The sequence below is a fragment of the Meriones unguiculatus genome, chromosome 1 (genome assembly GCF_030254825.1).
Source record: "Meriones unguiculatus strain TT.TT164.6M chromosome 1, Bangor_MerUng_6.1, whole genome shotgun sequence".
Classification (NCBI taxonomy): domain Eukaryota; kingdom Metazoa; phylum Chordata; class Mammalia; order Rodentia; family Muridae; genus Meriones; species Meriones unguiculatus.
Window position 1 is genome coordinate 172,777,721 of NC_083349.1, and position 19,893 is coordinate 172,797,613.

Consider the following 19,893-nt stretch of genomic DNA (forward strand, 5'->3'; position numbering starts at 1 on the left):
AGCCACACAAACCACTCAGACACTGATCTCAGTCAGATGTTGATGGTTTATTGAACACCTGTTACAGGCTGATCATGATCGCTGGTCTGCTCTTAGCTGATCACGATCGCTGGTCTGCTCTTAAAGCAAGCTTTTTATAGAAAAACCAAGGATGGAGAGCAAGGGGAAGAGCAGTATTACATTTTCAGTTGACCTTTTAGCTGATTGGTTCCAAGTGGGGCAAGCAAGGCAGTGACTGGGGTCTTTCATAGTATACCCAGGGTGTAACCAAGTGTAGAGATGACAAAGCATGATAACATCATTGTATCACAGGAAGATACGAGGTTACCCTGCCCTTTTAGGATTAGTCACTGACACCATTATTGGACAATCAAGCAGACTCTGAGAATTTGAACTTAATTTCCCCTCACAATCCAGATGGAAACTAGGAACAAAATAGCTTATGGCTATAGTTTAGGCAAAAAGCTGAAGCAAATCTCAACAGAACCACATGGAGAGAGATGGAGAATTTTAGATGTAGTAGCTAAGAGTCTGCCACAGCTAAAGGCCAACAGCTTTAAACAATATAGAAGTCCTGTGTCTTCTTTGAACTGCAAACAGGTTCGCAAAAGCCCCACAATAAACCTGTTCCAACCTTCTGTTTGCCACCAGCTTTTCTGCTGTGATGGACCCTCTGGAACTGTAAGCCCAAATAAACCCCTCCTTATGTTGCTTTGGTCATGATGTTTTATCACAGCAATAGAAAGCAACTAATACAACCTCATAAGTTCCTAATTGGGGACTTATCTGTGAGAAATAACAGATTAAGCTAAGTATGGTGGCTCATACTATTATTCTATCATTTGAAATCTGAGGTAGGAGGATTTATCATGTGTTTGAGTTTAAAAAGTCTCTGAACTATGCATCTCCCGAACTGGGACTGAAATCCAATCAGATATTGATTAGTTATTCCCACAAGTTTTGTGCCACTATAGCACTAGATGAGCTAGTCCACCTTAAAACTCGCCATATGTAATTTTGGAGTTACCAACACCAAAGTCTGTGAGAATTTTCTATTGTGCAGTTTTGATTCCCCAGAATAGTCCTCTAGTCTTCTGCCTACGAGACAGGAGCACCTAGTTGCCAGTCAAATGTAAAACAGTTCTATTAGGGCCAGGAAGGGCAGTTACTACTAGGTAGTAAGGAGCCAAGGAAGATGAACATTTAGTGCAGTTAGAGCACTTGAACCTAAGAAGAGCAAGTGGGGAAACTGATGACTCCACACACACTCATTCAACCTCTCCCTCATGACTTTAAATTGTAGACCCTCAGAATCGGAAAGGTACTTGTCCACTGACATGATTAAGCTACCACTTAATTTTAAAATCAATAGTTATTAAAAAAAAATCAGCTTTTGTTTTTGTTTTTGAGAAAAGGTTTCTCTGTGTAGCCCTGGCTGTCCTGGACTGGCTTTGTAGACCAGGCTGGCCTCAAACTCACAGAGATTCCCCCCCTGCTTCTGCCTCCTTGAGTGCTGGGATTACAGGCATGGGCCACCGTGCTTGGCTAAGCAGGCACATTTTAATGGTGTAATGGTTGAAGTATTCCCTTTAATAAATGTGCCCGAATGGCTGTTGTTGTCAGTTCTTTCACAATTGCACTGGAAGTCCTAAGAAGCACAGAAACTCAATAAAATAGTCATTTACAATAAATAACTCAGCACATTATTAAAGTTACACCAACATATTATATATAATCCTTTTTGGCAACAAAAGGCATATATATAATTTTAAAATTCTTTACAGTAGCAGCAGAAGTATGAAGTGAAAAATAAATCTAATAAAATATGAGATTAATAAATATGAAAAATATTATACAAATTTATTGAAATACATTGAAGGACTTAAGTGGTGACATTCCTTTATGGAGAGGAAGACTTTGTCATAAAAGTACTTGTTCTTCCAAGTCAAGTCCATAAACTGAATATAACTCCAATAAAGATACACAGGGTTTATCTGTGGAGCCCTTGCTGTCCAAAAGAACTTGCTCTATAGACCAGGTTGGCCTAAAATCAGAGATCCTTCTACCTCTGCCTCCTGAATGCTGAGATTAAAGGCAGGCACCACAACTGCCTGGCACATTGAGGCTTCTTAAAAGATTCTGTGGCACTAACATAGGGGATACTAGACAAGAGAACCAGCAATAGACACATACATATGACAATATGGAACAGCAGTAGCCGGGTGTGATAGCCCACAACTTTGATCCCAGCACTGCACTGGGGAGGCAGAGGCAGGAAGACCTGTATGTGTTTGAGGTCAATCTGGTCTACATAGTGAATTCTTGGCCAGCCAGGGATAGATACATAGTGAGATCCTATCTCAAACAAATAGAAAAATAACAAACAGTGGGGATAGGATAGACTACTGAGTAACTGATAGAAACTGAGAGAAAAGAATTGGATTTCTGCCTTGAAAACTAAGAACTAGCCAGCAATAATAATGCCATAGCTTATAATGCCTAGAATCCTAACATCTGGGAGGTTGAGCTAGGAGGATCTCAAGTCTGTGGTTAGTCTAGGTTATAGACCCTGTTTCAAAAGCCAACAAAACAAACAACAACAAAATAACAAAACAACCCCAAGTGGAGTAAAGATCTAAATTTGAATAGAAACACTTTGGAAGAAAACATAATCAATGTTTTTCAAGACTGAATATAGAAGAAAATGTAAGAACAACACAGGAGGAACTTTGTAAGACAGAAAAAGCACTGACTGCAGCTTCATGAAAAGTATTTTAAACTACAGCAAAAATGTCATGCTTTAAAAAACATCTCATAATTAGAGGTATGTAACTAAAACTTAGGGAGAAAGTACCTGGACTTCACTTTAAGGTGATCTTAGGGCAGTGGTTCCCAACCTTCCTTAATGCTGACACCTTTTAATGCAGTTCCTCATGTGGTGACCCCCAGCCATAAAGTTACTTTCATTGCTACTTCATAACTGTAATTTTGCTATTATTATGAATAGTGTAAATCTCTGATATGCAGGATATCTGATATACAACCCTATGAAGGGGTTGTGACCTACAGGTTGAGAACTGTTGACCTAGGACACTCATGAATGACACATAAACATGAACACACCTCACAAACATGTCAAACAAAGGAAATGTACATTGTGATGCAATTTGTATAAAAGATAGTCTTAAAATTATATAACATGTTGCTGATTTGCATACATCTATAGAAACTTAGAAAAGCTCAAAATAATCCAAAATTCAGAATAGTGGTTATTTTGTTAGGAAACATGAAGGGCCTGGAATTCAGAACAGGATGAAGAAACATGTTGGGAATAAGCTATGTGGTAGGTGCATGAGTATGGTAAAGTACAGTAAAGGATAAAATATCTTAGATATTTTGTATGTCACAGAAAAATCATAATTTAAAAATATTTTCAGTAAAGGAACATATCAAAAGGAAGAGAAGAGGTTCAAGGTACACATCAGGGTAGACAATGATAATCAGTTGACCATGTTGCTGTTCTTACTGAGAACACAGGTGACACCTTGTCTCTTGTATCTCACCTGAGAATGCACTCTGGTGCTAGACTGAGAACACTAGTTCCACTCTGATCAATATAAAGGCAGGCACTGCAAAGCATGGGCTCTAGCAGATGTCTGAGGTGGCCCCATGTGTCACAGGATCAGTGGGTTTTTGACCCAGGGGAAGGAGCCCTTTACCCTGGCTTCCCTTCTCCCCACTTGTTCATGTGTTCAGAATAGCTTCTAGGTCTGTGTTTTCTCTCTCTTTTTTCAGTAGTGCTGGAGGTGGAAACCAAGCCCTCAGGCAAGCAAGAGTTCTACCACAGGCTCCATCTATATCAAGGTTCATATTTCTAATTAAAAAAAGATTTCTTTATGTGTATGATTGTTTTGCCTGCATGTATGTGTGTGTATGTGTGTGTGTGTGTTCCACATGTGTGCCTGGTGCCCAAAGAAATCCTGGTCAGAGAAGGCATTGGATCCCCTGGAAGTAGAGTTATAGATAAGGCTATGAGCCACCATGTGGATCATGGGAATTGAACCCTGGTCCTCTGCAAAAGCAACAAGAGTTCTTAACCACTGAGCCATCTCTCCAGCCTCTAAGTTTGCATCTTTAATGACATTTGCTCAGTAAGTGAAATTCAGTGTGGGTCTGAATGTGTCTGTCATCCAGCTCTGTGAAGTGAGTTGTCAGCTCTGGGAAAGAGCTGTAATAGTGTGCAAAGGACTTGATACCTGTCACCTCTTCCCAGCTTTCCTAGGCAAGTGGGAAGAGCACCGACTTCTAGTTCACCAGGCAGGCCCATCCCTCTGGAGGAGTGGTGCCTATCACCCCAGTGCCTGATTCCAAGGGAAGAAGCCAGCTGTGTGTCCGTTTCCTGTCCCATCAAGCAGCAGACGAGACACTGCTGCCCTCCCCCATATCACACTCCAATTTCTGACTTCCTTGTTGCCTTCCTGGGGGAGTCCCTGGTTTCCTCTTGCTCTTCTTGGGGAATCCCCATCTTTTGCCTGGTCTCCTTGGGGGGGTCCCCATCTTCTGCCTGGCCATCTTACAGGGTCCCCAGTAATGGAGGCCGGTGGCAATCTAATCCTGTGTCATGTACACGGTGCGGCTGGCTCTGGCTCATTATGACTCCTGCTGTATCTCCTGGAATCCGAGACCTGGTGTGAGTTATTTCCAGCTTTTCTCATGAAAACTTAAGTGTCAACTTAGTGTCTCCAGATCTGAAAAAGACCAAACAGAATCTCAAGGCTTGTCATTCCACCCAAATCCAGCACATCTGTTTCTCTCTTCTTCTGTTTTCATCATGTTTTGGCCCCACCAACTACAATAAGTCCCTCCCTTGATACACTCATAAGGTGCAACTGATTTCTATTACCTTTCACCATTTTGCATTGCTGAACTGATGTCACTGCTGGCATCTGCCCAGCTCTTGGAACACACCTCTAATTGAAGTTCAGAGAAAAACCTATTACTATCACTTACTACTTGCTAATTAATGTTAATTGAGGATTCAGTTTGTGCTAGGCCCTGCCTGTTAGGAATACTTGACATGTGCTCATTCTACAGTAATGGAGTCCTAATGAACAATGAACAACTCAAGGTTCAGAGGGGCTAAGTAACTTCTCAAATAATGGGTGAAGGTGGCAGGGTACAAATCCAGTCAGAATTCTCCAGGAACTTGAATCACTAAAGCTACAAAGCCTATCTCCTAAAATCCTTATATAGACACCAGCTGACTCCTCACCCCCATCCCGGCCCTCCTTACAGCGGACGACAGCCTCCTTGACTTGGTAAAAGCCACCGTCCTGGCCTCTGCCATCCACATAGTACATGAATCGGAGTTCTGGCGGGTAGGCGGCTCTGGTCAAGCCGGATAGCAGGGGTATGGTGCAACCCTCCGACCCTGGGGCCTCCGTCAGGGCTTGCAGCATCTGGTACTTGCACCAGGGATCCCGAAGGAAGCCTGGGGTGATGAATAGCACACGACAATGGCTACTACTCAGTGCCTGGCATAGCTCTGTAACGATGGCGCCACCTGGGGTTGCATCCCGAAGCTGCAGGAAGCAGCGTAGGCTGGCCTTGCAACCCTCCAAGTAGGAGACCAGCTCTTGGGCTGCCTCTAAGTCCTCTTCACTGTGGCACACGCAGACGTCATAGTCTTTGCTCCAACGGCCACTGCTGCAGCTCGTATCCAAGTGTGTTGATGGTGGCACAGAAGATATTCCTGAACTGGGGCTCTGGGGTGAACTGCGGCTCCGGGGTGGGCTGCAGCTCTCGGGTGAGCTGCGGCTCTGGGGTGGGCTGCAGTTTGAGGGTAGGAGACCATCTTGTGTGGCTCTCTGTGGTCCATCACTTAGCTCGCTTTCCTCGGAGACTGGCATCTTCTTGGGCTTCTTTAACAGAGTCTGTCTGAACCACTCTATAGGGGAGAAACAGTGGGCTGATTTGAGACTTGTGGTCAGCTAGCTACTCAAGGAAAATGAGCTAGATTCGGCTAGCTTCATCTTATTCTTAAGAGTCCTCCTGCCCTGCTGTTTGGCTCACCTTTCAGTTCTTGCTAGCTTTAAAGGTTTCCTCAATACTGATAGAATTTAAATCCTTTCCAAGTGTTTTACCAGCCCAATTAAGAAAGGCAGCCTTAGCCAGGCGGTGGTGGCCTAAGCCCTTAATCTTAGCACTCAGGAGGCAGAGGCAGGTGTATCCCTCAGTTCCAGGCCAGGCTGGTCTACACAGTGAGTTGCAGGCCAGCAAGGACTATACAAAAAAACCCTACCTCAGAAACAAACAAACAAGAAAGAGAGAGAGAGAGGACAAGGACAGGGACAGGGAGAAGGAAGGTAGGCAGGCAAGCAGCCTGCCTTAGTGGGATACAGCCACTTCAGACACTTTAGAGAAGTACTATTTATTGTTGTCTAGCTACCTAGGAGGCTGAGACAGTGAGGAGCTAGTAGTTTAAGGCCAGGTTGGACAAAACAGAAAGATCTTCTTAACAATAAAATAAAATTTGCTGTGCATGGTGGTCCATGCTTTTAATTCCAGCACCTGGGAGGCAGAGGCAGCCATACCTCTGTTCAGACCAGCCTGGTCTACATAGTGAGTTCCAGGCCAGACACATTGTAAGCTACATTGTAAGACCCTGCCAGAAAAATAAAATAAAAATGCCAATTATAATAAAACAATTTATTTAATTATAATATATAAATATATAATTAATAGATAAATATATTTAATTATAATTAAATTAATAATTTAATTATAAAATAAATATAGATGATGTTGTTCTCTTCTTGATCATTTGATAGCTGCTTTCCAGAATCCATCTAAATCAAAAGGCTCTACCATAGGATAGTCACCTGCCTGAGTGCGTAGACAACGAACTATAGCTACACATAAGGATTAATCAGGCCCAAAGCCTAGCTGCAGCCTTGAGAGGAGGTGAACTTAGATGAAGGTAATACTTGGGAGATAGAAACAGGACCATAAATTCAGGGTCAGCCTCAACTATAATAGCAAGTTTAAGACAGCTTGAGTTAAAACAAATGAATAAAGAGGAAAGGCCAGGGGACAGAAATCTGTCCTTCTGTTCAGGGGCTAAGGGCTATTAGTCACAGCTCCCAAGGAATAAAGAAGTTGGTATTTCAGGTACCAGATGGACTGTAGACCTGCCATACTGCTTGTTCTATGGCCTGAAGTGAATTGGCCCAGATCTCCACTTCCTCATCTATAAAATGGGTTTGTTTTGTTCTTGAAGGTGAACTGAGATAATGCAGTGCCTGGTAAGTGCTCTGTAATATGAACACTCAGCTGTTCTGGGGATTGTTTCATTGTTTCTTTCCTTGCTTCCTTCCTCTGAAAGGTTCTGGAAAAAGATTCAGATGTCAAGATACACCATGTTAAGCACTCAGCCCAATGGTCTTCTGGCCAAGCAGGCCAGATTCAAGAAAATCTGGAACAAAGGCCTACAGAATCCATCATGCATAACTTCTGCCTCTCCATGAAGCTCTGGGTCATCCCACTAGCTGCTATTCCCCTATCACCAGCTTTCTGCATCTCTTCCCTGAGTTTGCACATGTGAGTCTTCACACTCCATGAGCAAGCTGGGGATTATTCTCTTAGGAATCAGAGCACAATTAGGAGACAGGTTCTACTCACCAGCTATCTTGTTTCCAGGCTTCTTAGACTGAGTGGGGCAGGCTGGGATAGAGGAGGATGAAGCCATACTGCAGGCCTCCAAACTGACCTTGGGAGAGCAGGCATTGGGGGACCAACAGGAGGGAAGACAGCCAGTCTTAACTTCATGAAATGGCCATCCTGCAAGGGACAGGGAATCGTAAGCTTCGGTTACCTATCTGCAAGTTCTGCTTTTCCCCTAATGGTTCAGTCTCTGAATAGATTCATGGGACCAGGGAAATAACCCAGATCTGTGCAGCATGACCAGATTTACAAGGTACAAACTTGGTAGAGTGACTATTCTCTACTTCACCTGGCCAGGACTGCGTTTGGGATTTGGAAAAACAGAGGGCAGGCAGCTCTTTAGAAGGCCTTCCTGTGTCAGTGCTGAAATGGGAGAAGGAGTGGCCATTTGGACAGGTAGACAAGTGCAGTAGGGATACTTGAAGCAAGTCTTGCTACATTTCCTCTGTCTGTCTTCCCCTAACCCTATCCATCCACTCACTTAGGCCTTACCTGTCAACTAGGAAAACGATTTCATAAAATGGTGAAGACTGCTGACCACATATAGATTGCAGGGATTTGCATCTCATGCTGACCATGGCCTTCAACACTCTTACTAGACTTTGGTGTCCCCATCTGTGAAATGGATAGAAACTGTAACTCAGCATTACCATGTGAATAACATAAAGTAATTTATGTAATGTACTAACACTACTCTGTATATAAAAGCCTGTTAAAATATTGTGGGTTAGTATTTCCTTAAAATAGTCTATTCAGATGTGGTGGCATACACCTGTCATCCCAGATACATAGGAGAGTGAGGCAGGTGAATCAGTTCCATCTACTAATTTAGATCAGCCCCAGAAATCTGTTGAGACCCACTGTGAGGCTCTATCTCAAATAATCTAACTGTGAGAGAGAACTGAGTTCTTAGTACTTTTAAAACCCAATCCTCAGTACTGGAGTTTATCTCTTAGTCCTTATTTCTTTTAAAATTTAGTGTGTGTGTGTGTGTGTGTGTGTGTGTGTGCACATACAGAGAAAGAGAGAAAGATGTGGACACATGATATTCCACAGCAGAATGGAAAATACAAGGCACCTTTTAGAAGCTGGTTCTCTCCTTCCATCACAGTTTCTTGGGATCAAACTCAGATCATCAGGTTTGCATAGCAAACACTTTTACTCACTGAGCCATCTTACCCTTGACATGAGAGAGATAATAATCTTCCCCACATGGATCTTTAGTTCAGTGCTATCTCTGATTCCAGAAGGTGTTTGTTTGTTTGTTTGGTTTGGTTTTTTATTTTGGGGTAGAGGTTATCAAATTGCCTCAGCATTTGTATGAAAATGGTAAGGACCAAGAATGGTTAGATGGGTTACTTGCTGCGTTCTCCTTATACTGCAAGGTGAGAGTGATACTGATGCTGGAGGCTCTTTTAGCTTTGATTTTAGTGAAAAGACTGTAAGGGCAAAACCTGTTCCAATGCAGGAATTCTAGAGGCAATTCTTCAACTGATCTTAATTGTTGGCCTGATTAGAATGAGAAATGCCAGGAGACTAGTAAGGCTCTCTCCTGGGGACATTTGTGAGTGTGCTCCCAGAGATGATTAAAACACACAGTGCTGATGTAATGAATGCACCAATCACTTGAAGGATTCATAATTTGATGACATGGCTTGCAGGTGTGAAGGCTGGAAGTGTAGCCTAATTGGAAAAGCAGGTCACTAGATGTGTGTCCTTGTAAGTTATATCTTGCCCTATCTCCTTCCTGTATTTCCTGTCTCTGCTTCATAGCCACCATGACCTGAACTGCTCTGCTCCACCGCACCCTCCCACTATGACGACTCAAATCCTCAGAAACCATGAGTTTTAAGTAGCTATCCTTTTTTAGATGGCAAACACTTACATAGATATATGCACACAAATAGAAATAAACCCGTAAAATAGTAAACAAACGATGTCTTTCTCCCTGTCAATAGACATAAGATCACTTAATTCTGATAGTCTCTAAAGGTTTTCTAAACTTTTGTTTTAATATAAAAAAACAATACAATAAAATGTATTGTTTGGCCTTTAAGAAAAAACAGAGGTTCATTTATTCATTCATTTATTTTGGTTTTTCAAGACAGTGTTTCTCTATGTAATAGCCATGTCTGTCCTGGTACTCTATTTGTAGATCAGGCTGCCCTTGAACTCAGCGAGATCTACCTGCTTCTGCCTCCTAGAGTGCTGGGATTTAAAGGTGTGTACCACCACATCCAGCTTTTTTGTTATTTTGTCCTGTTTAGTTCCTCTGCCCCTCTCCTAAGAGCTGAGGATGGGACACAGGGCCTTGAGCTTGCTAGGCAACGCTCATTTAAAATTTAAAAATAATATCCTAAAGTTTAAAACAAAAACTGATATGGAAAAATTCATGTTATGATATTCTACTTGAATAGAAAGATGTAAAAGTTTTATGAAACAGAGCTGGGGGCATAGCTTAGTGACAGAGCATGCACTTAGCATACACAAAGCCCTGTTTCAATCCTCAGTACTGGAAAGAAAAGAGGAGGGGGAGGAGAAGGAAGAAGGTCAAGAAGAGTAGGAGAGAAAGGAAGCAAGTAAGTTTTTTTGAAATAACTTACCCTTTTGACAACACATCCTGATTTTGGGCAATCCCTTTTCATTGCTTCAGAAATGAAACTAGGGCTGAAGATGTAGCTGGAGTGCTTGCTTAGGATACATCGATGAAACAGTGCTATAGAGGTAAGGGGAAGAAGAGGAAGAGGGGAGGAGGGGAGGAGAAGAGGAGCAGGTGGAAAATTAAGCTGTTCAATAGTATATCCACTGGAAGCAGGTGGCGGGGTAGAACATGCCCTTTCACTGTCATTATGGAAAAGTGTAAGCATAGGAAGTAACAGCATCTCTCACAGGATAATTGTGCAAGACAGCAGTAACCATGTCCTTCCTGGACAAAACCTCTTGGACTTTTCTTTTTCATTGTACATTCTTCCCCAGCCAAGGCTGGGGAGCAGTTGCTCAGACAAGACTTAACTTTTCCAAGACACAGAGTGACAGTCAACACAGCAAGGCACACGTGTCAAGCAGATAAGATAGTGAGCCCTCCAGCTGGAAGGTCTAATCACTAGCTTTGTCTAATCTCTGATTCCATGGGGCTCGTAAGAAGTCCCCTTTTCTTTAAAACATTCATAAAGCAGAATGACATGTACCTCAAAGACCCACTTTATAGAGACTGACAGAGACGTCATAAAAAAAATTAGCAAGGAATGCCTTCAAAAAAGAACCAGCATGAGAGCTGGGTACGGTGGCAAATGCCATAATCCCATTAGGTATTTAGAAAGCAGAGGCAGGAGAATCACTTCTAGTTCAAGGCCAGCCTGGGCTACATAGTGAATTCCAGGACAGCTTGGGCTATAAATTGAGACCCCTCCACAATACAGATAAATAAACATATAAACACACATACAAATACCCTCAACCCCCCCCAAGCCAACACCACACACACACACACACACACACACACACACACACACACAAATGAAACAACCCCCAGTAGGGAAAAGCAATTCAAAATACAGAATTACTCCTGGAAATTCTAAACTACTCATAGTTTAGAAGTAAATACAAAGTTTTACAAGTTTTCTAGAAAATTCTGATACTTGGAAGCATTAGTCTAGATGTTAAACTAGATATATCTATACTTGATGTGAAATTTTATGTGTATATGCATATATATGTAAAATATACATGCATACATAAATGCATAAAATACACATTATAGTGTATACATTTTTTGAGACAGGGTCTTGCTACATTGTCTATGCTGATTTTAAATTTGCAATCATGGAAATAGAGAGCTAGATCTAGGGTTAAGAAGCTGTTATCCAGAGAACCCTGGATTGATCAGTATGCACATGGTAGCTCAAAACCATTTACACACTCAAAATACCCATCCACACAAAAGAAAAAGTAAATAAACTTTTAAAAACATAAAAATAAAATTTTGATCCTACTTCAGTCCCCCAGGTGCTAGTGCTGTGGGTGTGTGGCACTACATCAGTTATTATTTATATGAGCAGTGAAGGGCTGGAAATATAACTCAGTAAGTGGTACAGTGCTTGCCTACTATATGCATGAAGCCTTGGATTCAATTCCTAATGCAAAAAAAAAAAAAAAAAAAATCCTGGAAGCTAACAGTAGTGGTTTATGCTTATAATCCCAGCACTAGGAAAGCTGAAGCAGGAAGATGACTTTGAAGTTTATAATCTATGTAGCCAGGGCTACATAGAGATCTTGAAGCAAGTCTAAATATATACTGAGATACTACTATCTTAAAAAAACAAAAAGGAGGGTAAACCGACTCCACAAAGTTGTCCTCTGTCCTCCACACACATGTTGTGGCAGGTTGCCATCATATACACATAATACTATTATTTTTTAAATTAAAAAAGCAAATACATTGCTGGTATTTATAAGCAGTAAATTAATTAATTTATATTTTAGGGTGAGGGGCCTTCAAGCTGGAATTACATGCATACCCCTCCTCTCTTCACCAGCAGTGAAGAAATTAAAAGTGCTCATCAAAATTTGTGATTGTTTCTGTGAAATAAACTCCAAACTGCTTCCATACTACATTTTGTAAGTTCTAAAGGATAAAAATGTTAAAAAATATGTGTCCTCATGAATTAAAACAGCTACTATTTTAAACCTAAGTATAAATTAAATGATTTTCTGGGTATTGTGGCATATGCCCGTAATCCTAACATTTGGGAGGTTGAGGAAAGAGGGTTGTGAATTCCTCAAAGACATTAAAATATAAACATTTTGCTATATTTTAGTCATATAGAAACAGATCCTACCAAACAAACAGGAGTCATAGCAAACTTAACATTGACATAGTATTTAAATTGGCCCCCGGGATGCTTTAGTTTTTTAGTTCCAAAACACTGAAAATATATCATGTATGTTCTAAGAATATCTATAAGTAAATGATGTTTTTGTTTTGTATTTATTTTGTGTAAATATGCAGGCACTTAACACAGATTATGTCAGCAGTGTTCAGGAGGCAAAAGCAGGCAGATCTCTGTGTGTTTGTGTGTTAAGGCCAGCCTGATTTACAAAGTGAGTTTCAGGCCAGTCAGGCCTACAAAGTGAAACTTGTCTTTAAACGATTAAACCAAGACATGTCTTTAGACATTAGTTACCCCTTAAGCTTAAAAATGGCTCTCCAGGGCTGGAGAGATGGCTTAGAGGTTAAGAGCACTGGCTACTCTTAAGAAGGTCATGAGTTCAATTCCTAGCAACCACATGGTGGCTCACAACTACCTATAATGAGACCTGTTGCCCACTTCTGACCTGTAGGCATACATGCAGACAGAACACTGTATATATAATAAATAAATTTTTTAAAAATGGCTCTCCCTCTGCCTTTTTTTTAAGTAGTGCTGGCGATAATGGAATCCAATGCCTTGTATGTGCTAAGTTCTCTACCAGTAAGCCACACCTCCAGCTCCCAAATGTACTTCTAATACACTTTTTAAAAGGCTTTGAGTGTAAAGGTTGGAAAGAGTATCTAAGATCTTGAAGACAGTTTCTGATCTGTGCACTCCTAGAGTGGTAAAGATTTGTAAAGCAATGGCAGTTAGGGCAGAATGTTTGGCAGGAAAGGGAAAGCAAACATGTCATAGCCAGATGGTAGTGCATGCCTTTAATCCCAGCACTCAGGAGTCAGAAGCAGGCAGATCTCTGTGAGTTTGAGGCCAGCCTGGTTCCTGGACATCCACTGAAGCCCTGTCTCAAAAACAAACAAACAAACAAACAAACAAACAAACAAACCAGTGTCACTAAACAGATCTGCATCTGTGTAATCCCCTACCTTAGAATAATGGTGACACTGAAGTCCACTAGAAAAAAAAATGGTCTTCTCTCCTCTTCCTCTTTATTTTGAAGTAAGGTTTGTTTCACCCCAGGCTTGCCTGCAATTTGTTATGTAGCAGAGAATTACACTGAATTTCTTCTGACCCTCCTGGCCTCCACCTCTGAAGTGCTAGCATCATTGGCAATAGCTACAAGGTCCAGTTTTATGCCATGCTGGGGCTCCAACCCAGGACTTTGTGCATCCTAAATAACCATTCTACCTACTGAGCTACATCACCAGCCCCAGAAACGTGGTCTTTGCAGTCCACAGTATTAAGTCAACTCAGTGTTGTAGGGAAAAAATATATATCTCAAACCATGAAAACTAAATTTTAAATGGATATTAGAGATATCTGTGACTAGCAAGTCAATAAAGATCTTACAGAAAAACATATGACATAATTTCTGACTTTGGAGCAGACAAAGCGAAAAAAAAGTTTTTGTTTTGTTTTGTTTTTTTCTTTTGAGATAGGGTTTCTCTGCATAGCCCTGGCTATCCTAGAACTCACTCTGTAGATCAGGCTGGCCTCAAAGTCAGAGATCTACTTGCCTCTGCATTCCAAGTGCTGAGATGCTGAGATTAAAGATGTGCACCTCCACAACCAGCTGATGAAAAAAAATTTTTTTGAGACATGATCTCACTCTTCAGAGGCTAGCCTAGAACTTAGTATGTAGATCAGGTTGGTCTCAAATTCATGGCAATCTCCCTGAGTGCTGAGAGTACAGGTAAGAACTGTTGTATATGGCAAAAACAAAACAAAACAAAACAAAACAGAAAGTCAAATGGGATACAATCTATATAAGGGAAAAATGATAAATTAGAAAACATTAACATGAAGACTTGCTTCAAAGATATCATTAGGAGAATGAGGAGGCAATCTACCAAGACAGAGAAAATATTTTAAAAAATATGCATCTAACAACTGCCTTAAATCCAAAATATTTCAAGAGCTCACATAAATCGCTAACAGACACAAACAGAGAAGACCTGAACAGTCATTTCACAGAAAAAGGATATTCAAATGACCAACAGACCAAAAGACGCTCAGAAAAATGCAAATTGAGACATCGGGACATCGAAGCTGTGCAGTCAGCAGAACAGCTACAGGGAGCAGGACACTGGCTGGAGCTTGATCTCACATGAAGGTGGGAGCACACACACTGAGCTGGGAGTGACCTGTATGCCTTTTGTTTGCTTGGTAGCTTTGTTTTGAGATAAGGACCTCATAGTACAGGGTGGCCCTGACCTTACCTCCTCTCATCTCCACCACTCACTGCTGGTGTCGGTGTCACACTGCTAAGATAGCAGCAAGCACAACTTTCTTTTTAAAGCTTAAAACATGTTAGTTTATACGTATGGATGTTTTGCCTGTGTGTATGTTTATATACCACTTCTTCATGCCACATGCCTGTAGAAGCCAGAGAGAGTATTGGAACTGGAGTGACAGATGTTTGTGAGCCACGATGTGGGTGCAGAGATGGAATCAGGCCCCTCTGGGAAAGCAGTCACTGAGCCTTTGCCCTAGCCCCAAGCAAACTATTTTGGAAAGCTGCTGCATTCTTTATAAGCAAACTGAGCAAACACACAAACGTCACGCTACTCAAAAGAGGCCAAAGCTGAAAACAACCATGTCCATCAAGTTTTGTACAGTAAAATGGACAGTCCACAGTCCATCTTTTTGATAGAATATACATCAACAGGTATACACAGACTTACTGTACTGGATGCAGGCTATACAAGAAAGCCTGTAAAATGTGAGTTGGTGGGGTTCGGGCTCTGTGCACTTTCCCCTATGTTTGTTGTGTATTGGTTCTTCTAAAGTCTGAAAACAAAGCAGACAAGGCTTCCCCTGAGTCATTCCCGGTAGGTCATCTGGAGCACTCCCTACTTCCCTCTCTCGTTGCACTTGTGTTTCTAGTTTACCTGCCAACCAGTGGACCTAAGGACCGAATTGTTCCTACTCCCCGTGTCCCTTTGGCACAGTCCTAGACTCAGGTGGACGCCCATTAAATAACCGTGGTACCAACATCCAGTAGGTTCTAAATAAAGTGACATTCTTGTAGAACACCGTCACAGAGTTGAGCCCAAGAGCGGGGGCCAGGTTGTGACCAGGTTGTGGGGAGCCAGAGCGAGCCACCTGACGCTGCCGGACTGCCGAAGCCCAGCCTGACTAACTGCCCTGCGCTCAGCGCCGCAGATAGGTGGCGGCTTTCGGGAGGAGTGCTGGACCCCGGATTGGAAGGAGAGGGGCAGGGGAGCAGATGCGAGGGGAGGAAGGGCTGACTCCACAGGGCCCAGCCGCACACTGCCCGCTCACCGCCCGCTCACCGCCCGCTCACCTGCGCGACCCCGCGGGGTGGGCCGCAGGCTCCTCTGGGAAGTGTCCGCGCCCCGGCTGCTCCCGGAAGCTCCACGGCCGCCGCCCTCCCGCTCGTACCAGACCTCCTCCTGCCCAGGCCCCGCCGTCCTGACCCTAGGGGGCGCTCGCGTCGCTCAGCTTCCCTTTGCCTGGCCACACCTGCGGCTGAACCCGTACACCGGAGCTCCTCAAGACCCCGGTGGAGCCCAGAGCCGGAGTCTGTCCTGCGTAAGGGCAAGGGAACCAGGCGGAAAACTCCAGGAAGGAGGCACATGCCTTATCTTCTTCCGTACGGTGGGGGAAAATGAGGCTCCCCTCAAACCCCGCCGCGAAGTTCTCTCAAGGCAGATTAATAGATTCAAAGAGGACCGGCCGCCCCTGGGAAGTCGTACCTTCATGGGAGGTGGATCCTAATGTTGACGCCCACAGGCTGGAATCAGTCTAGCCAAAAGTGCTTGCCCTTAGGGCAGAGACTTCCGACTGGAATTTTCAACTGTAGTTCTGAGGGTACCAAAATAACTGCAGAAAAGGGTGACTAGGCAAGATGTTGGCAAGTCCTGATGAAATACTTGAGTCCTTTGCTTCTACTTCCTAGAGTTCTTGCTGTGAGCTTTGTGAAACTCCCAGGAAATAATACAGGACTCAGCATTTCCTGCCATAGAAGTGTTATTAAAATACCAACCTAAAAACAATACAAATGAAATGCTGCAGGTTGAAGGAATTTAAAGGGCCGGCATAAGGCCTTATTAGCCCTCTGGTCTGATTTCTTTTTCTTTCCAGCCAGCCAAAATGGGTAACTTGTTCTGAGGGAGGCAGTTTATGCTGGGGCCGTTCATGCATGATCTTTCTAGATTTACTCATCAAAATTACATTCTCTGGTTGCTGGTGTCGTAAGAGATGAATATTCATAAGGAAGGCACTGTCAACAAGAATTCCTGGAAAGCAGCTGTATCTGCAAAGACCCATTGACTGATTAGAATTCTAGCGAGGTGGAGTGGTTGGAGTATTTATTGCCTGTCTAGAGGTTATTTCAGCTAGCGTTAGCCTCCTGAATAGCCAGGCATTCCTTGAACAGACCCGTACCTGCCCAAAAGCTAAGGACATCATCAGATAACATCGGACGTACCCACCAATGTATTTTTAACTTGGCTTGATTCATGACTATGTTCTGTAAAACTTTAAAATCTGTGGCGCTACTAACACATTGAAACATGTAACTTGGGGTAACCTAAATCTGTGTTCCTGGGCCATGGTCAAGGATGGCTCAAGAATGAATCATCTTTTATTCCTTTAGGGAAAGAGCTGTCCCATCCCCATACCGTCCCACCCCCACCCCCTGGCAGCTGGACACCTACCAGAAGCCCACACTTGATGAATACTCTTGCTCTCCCTTTTGCCTTTGCTTAGCTGTGCCTATACAAACGCCTCTCTTGTACAAAATAGCCAGGTTCAGGTTCATTTCTGCATCCGGTTATCTTCCCTTTTTTTTCCTTTCTTTTTTTTTTTTTTTTTTTTAAGATAGGGTCTCCAATAGCCTAGACTAATCTCAAACTTGTAATTAAAATGACCTTGAACTTTTCTGATCTTCCTGCCTCCAAGTTCTGCGACTATAGGCTTGGGCCACTCTACCTGACCAGAAAAGCCTTCTAAAAAAGAAACTGAGACTAAAGTGCAGTTAAGAACACCTACTGCTCTTCTAGTTGATTTCCCATACCCATATCAGGTGGCTCACAATTGCCTGTAATTACAGCTTGGGAGAATGGGAGATTGCACTCTTTCTTCTGGCCTCCACTACAGCACACAGGCACAAACAAAATTTAAACATTTTTATTGCATGTGTATAGGTCAGAAGACAACTTTTGGGAGTTGGTTCTTTTCTTCTACTTTGTTGAGACAGGATTTCGTTTGTTTTCACTATGCTATCTACTCCAAGTTGGCTTGCTTTTCAGCTTCCAGGCAACTCGTCTCCACATTCCCTGACATACTGAACCCTGGAATTTCAGACATATGCAACCATACCATGCCTTTTTACTTGGGTTCTGGGGATTGAAACTAAGTTGTCAGGCCTGAATGGCATTTCAAGCCATCTTGTCTGCCTGAGGAAAGCCTTTCTTAATTCTTCCTCCCCAGTTCTTTCCAGAAATCCCTTTGTCTTGGCTCTACCTCTCATTGCAGTATAGAGCCTCTGGGGCCAGGAAGGACCTTCAAGGTCCAGCAGGAATGCTCAGATAGGCATTCAGAGTACAAGACAAGCTCTGAGGTTGCTGGTTTGGGGGCAAAGATGAGGGCTTGGTCCAGCCCTTCACATAGTTTAAAGGGCAAGACACATACAATGATTTGCCCATAAAATATTTCCCATGAGAAAATAAAAGTCCTGTAAGAGTAGAGGAGTCCTTAAGCATTAATTATAGTATCTATTTCTTTGGACCCTTAAACTAATGGCTATGCTGAAGTCAACTCTGGGGTACCTGAAGAGCTACCATCCAGGTTTAACCAGTTCTCTGGCTTGACTGTCTCTTTAGTGACCAAAGCCTGTCCACTATGTTCCTGACAAATTCCTTCTAATCTTTCAGCCACCTTCTGGTGACCTTTCTGTTGTTGTACCTTGTGCCTGATTCTTCCCAAGCCACACATAGGCTTCCAGCTGACCCATCTCCTCTCCCCTCCCCTCCCCTCCCCTCTACGATGTCTACTTCTTTTACTTTTCATTCACTGCAAAGGACTTTGGATGAAGAAGCCATTTTCCCAGGAAGCTCTACTCTAGTTCACTTTCTTCTGTAACCATCTGTGCCTTAAATTACATTCCCTGGTCACCACTGACCTGCTAGGTGCTGAGCCCAGCTGGCATATGACATTTCATTCTGGTGCCTACTTCTTGGTTTTCATGATTGCACACTACCGGATTTTCTCCTGCCTCATGGGTCACTTCTTTGGCATTCATCCATTTTCTTTAAACATCAGTGTGTCCCTCCAGTTCTTCTGTGTTGTCCCTAACACTTTGCTCTTTGATGATGCTGTTCTATCACCTGTCTACAACCCAGATTGCCCACCCCAAATAGTCCAATCACCCATTACACCTTCCATAGACACTTTGCTTTCAGCTTGTACCACTGGACTAATCATTCATTTTCCTGTTCTTCCCATTTGGCTGTTTAGCCAGAAACCTGGGAAATACTGACTCCATTTCATGTTGCCATTGTCACATTGCTCCATGTGTTTCTTATGACTGTTAGCTACGAAATGAACCAAAATGCCCTTCATTTAGAATCTGTTCCCCGCCTTGCTAGCTGAATCTGTTCTCTACAAGAGAACCAGTTACTTTCTCCCGGATCTCTACTTGTGTTGGTACTGAGGATCAAACCTAGGGCTATCCACATGCTAAGCAAGCACTCTACCCTTAGCCAGAGAGAGATTTCTAAACTCTCTCTGATCATGTTGCTTCCCTATTTTAAACTGTTCTGCTAGGCTTCTGCCAAAATGAAATCCAAGCTTCTCAGTGTGGCTCTTCATACCCTGGCTCCTTTTCTTTCCAAAGCTCCATGATCCAGTCAGAATGCCACTTCAAATTCTGCCATAGGCTGAATGATGGTAGCTAGAAGCTGGGGCTTTATAAAAGTTGACTAGGTAAATGATCCCATTTCTCTCCTCTAGAACCATTGTTCTTGCAGAGAAGATGCCTTCCACAGAGGATCTAAGAAACACTCCCAAGAAGATGAAGCTGCCTTTTCTTTTTTCTCTCTTTCTCCTCTCTCTCTCTCTTTCTTTCCTTCATTCCTTTCTTCTTTTTTTTTTTTTTTCCCAACAGGGTTTCTCTGTGTAGCATTGGCTGTCCTGAACTTGCTTTGTAGACCAGGATGGCCTCAAACTCACAGAGATCTGTCCACTTCTTCCTCCCCGAGTGCTGGGATTACAGGTG

General features: G+C 42.8%; 1 protein-coding gene across 1 annotated transcript; it reads right to left on the reverse strand.

Moving 5' to 3' along the window:
• Positions 1-28: 28 nt before the first annotated feature.
• On the reverse strand, positions 29-19,852 carry Tirap (TIR domain containing adaptor protein). Its single transcript, XM_021648426.2, has 7 exons — positions 15,958-19,852; positions 15,335-15,440; positions 10,326-10,438; positions 8,215-8,337; positions 7,681-7,839; positions 5,294-5,947; positions 29-4,748 (listed from the first exon to the last, which is right to left on the reverse strand). Exons 5-7 carry the CDS (start codon positions 7,745-7,747, stop codon positions 4,729-4,731), a joined length of 741 nt encoding a protein of 246 aa, XP_021504101.1. The 5' UTR covers positions 7,748-7,839; positions 8,215-8,337; positions 10,326-10,438; positions 15,335-15,440; positions 15,958-19,852; the 3' UTR covers positions 29-4,728.
• Between the last annotated feature and the right edge of the window lie 41 nt (positions 19,853-19,893).

Excerpts from the sequence above, each read along its gene's own strand:
- Tirap (XM_021648426.2), bottom strand. The coding sequence starts at position 7,747 with ATGGCTTCATCCTCCTCTATCCCAGCCTGCCCCACTCAGTCTAAGAAG. Across the intron at positions 5,948-7,680 it reads GCCTGGAAACAAGATAGCTG|AGTGGTTCAGACAGACTCTG; the intron begins GTGAGTAGAACC and ends TCTCCCCTATAG. Across the intron at positions 4,749-5,293 it reads CAAGGAGGCTGTCGTCCGCT|ATCTGGAGACACTAAGTTGA; the intron begins GTAAGGAGGGCC and ends GGTCTTTTTCAG.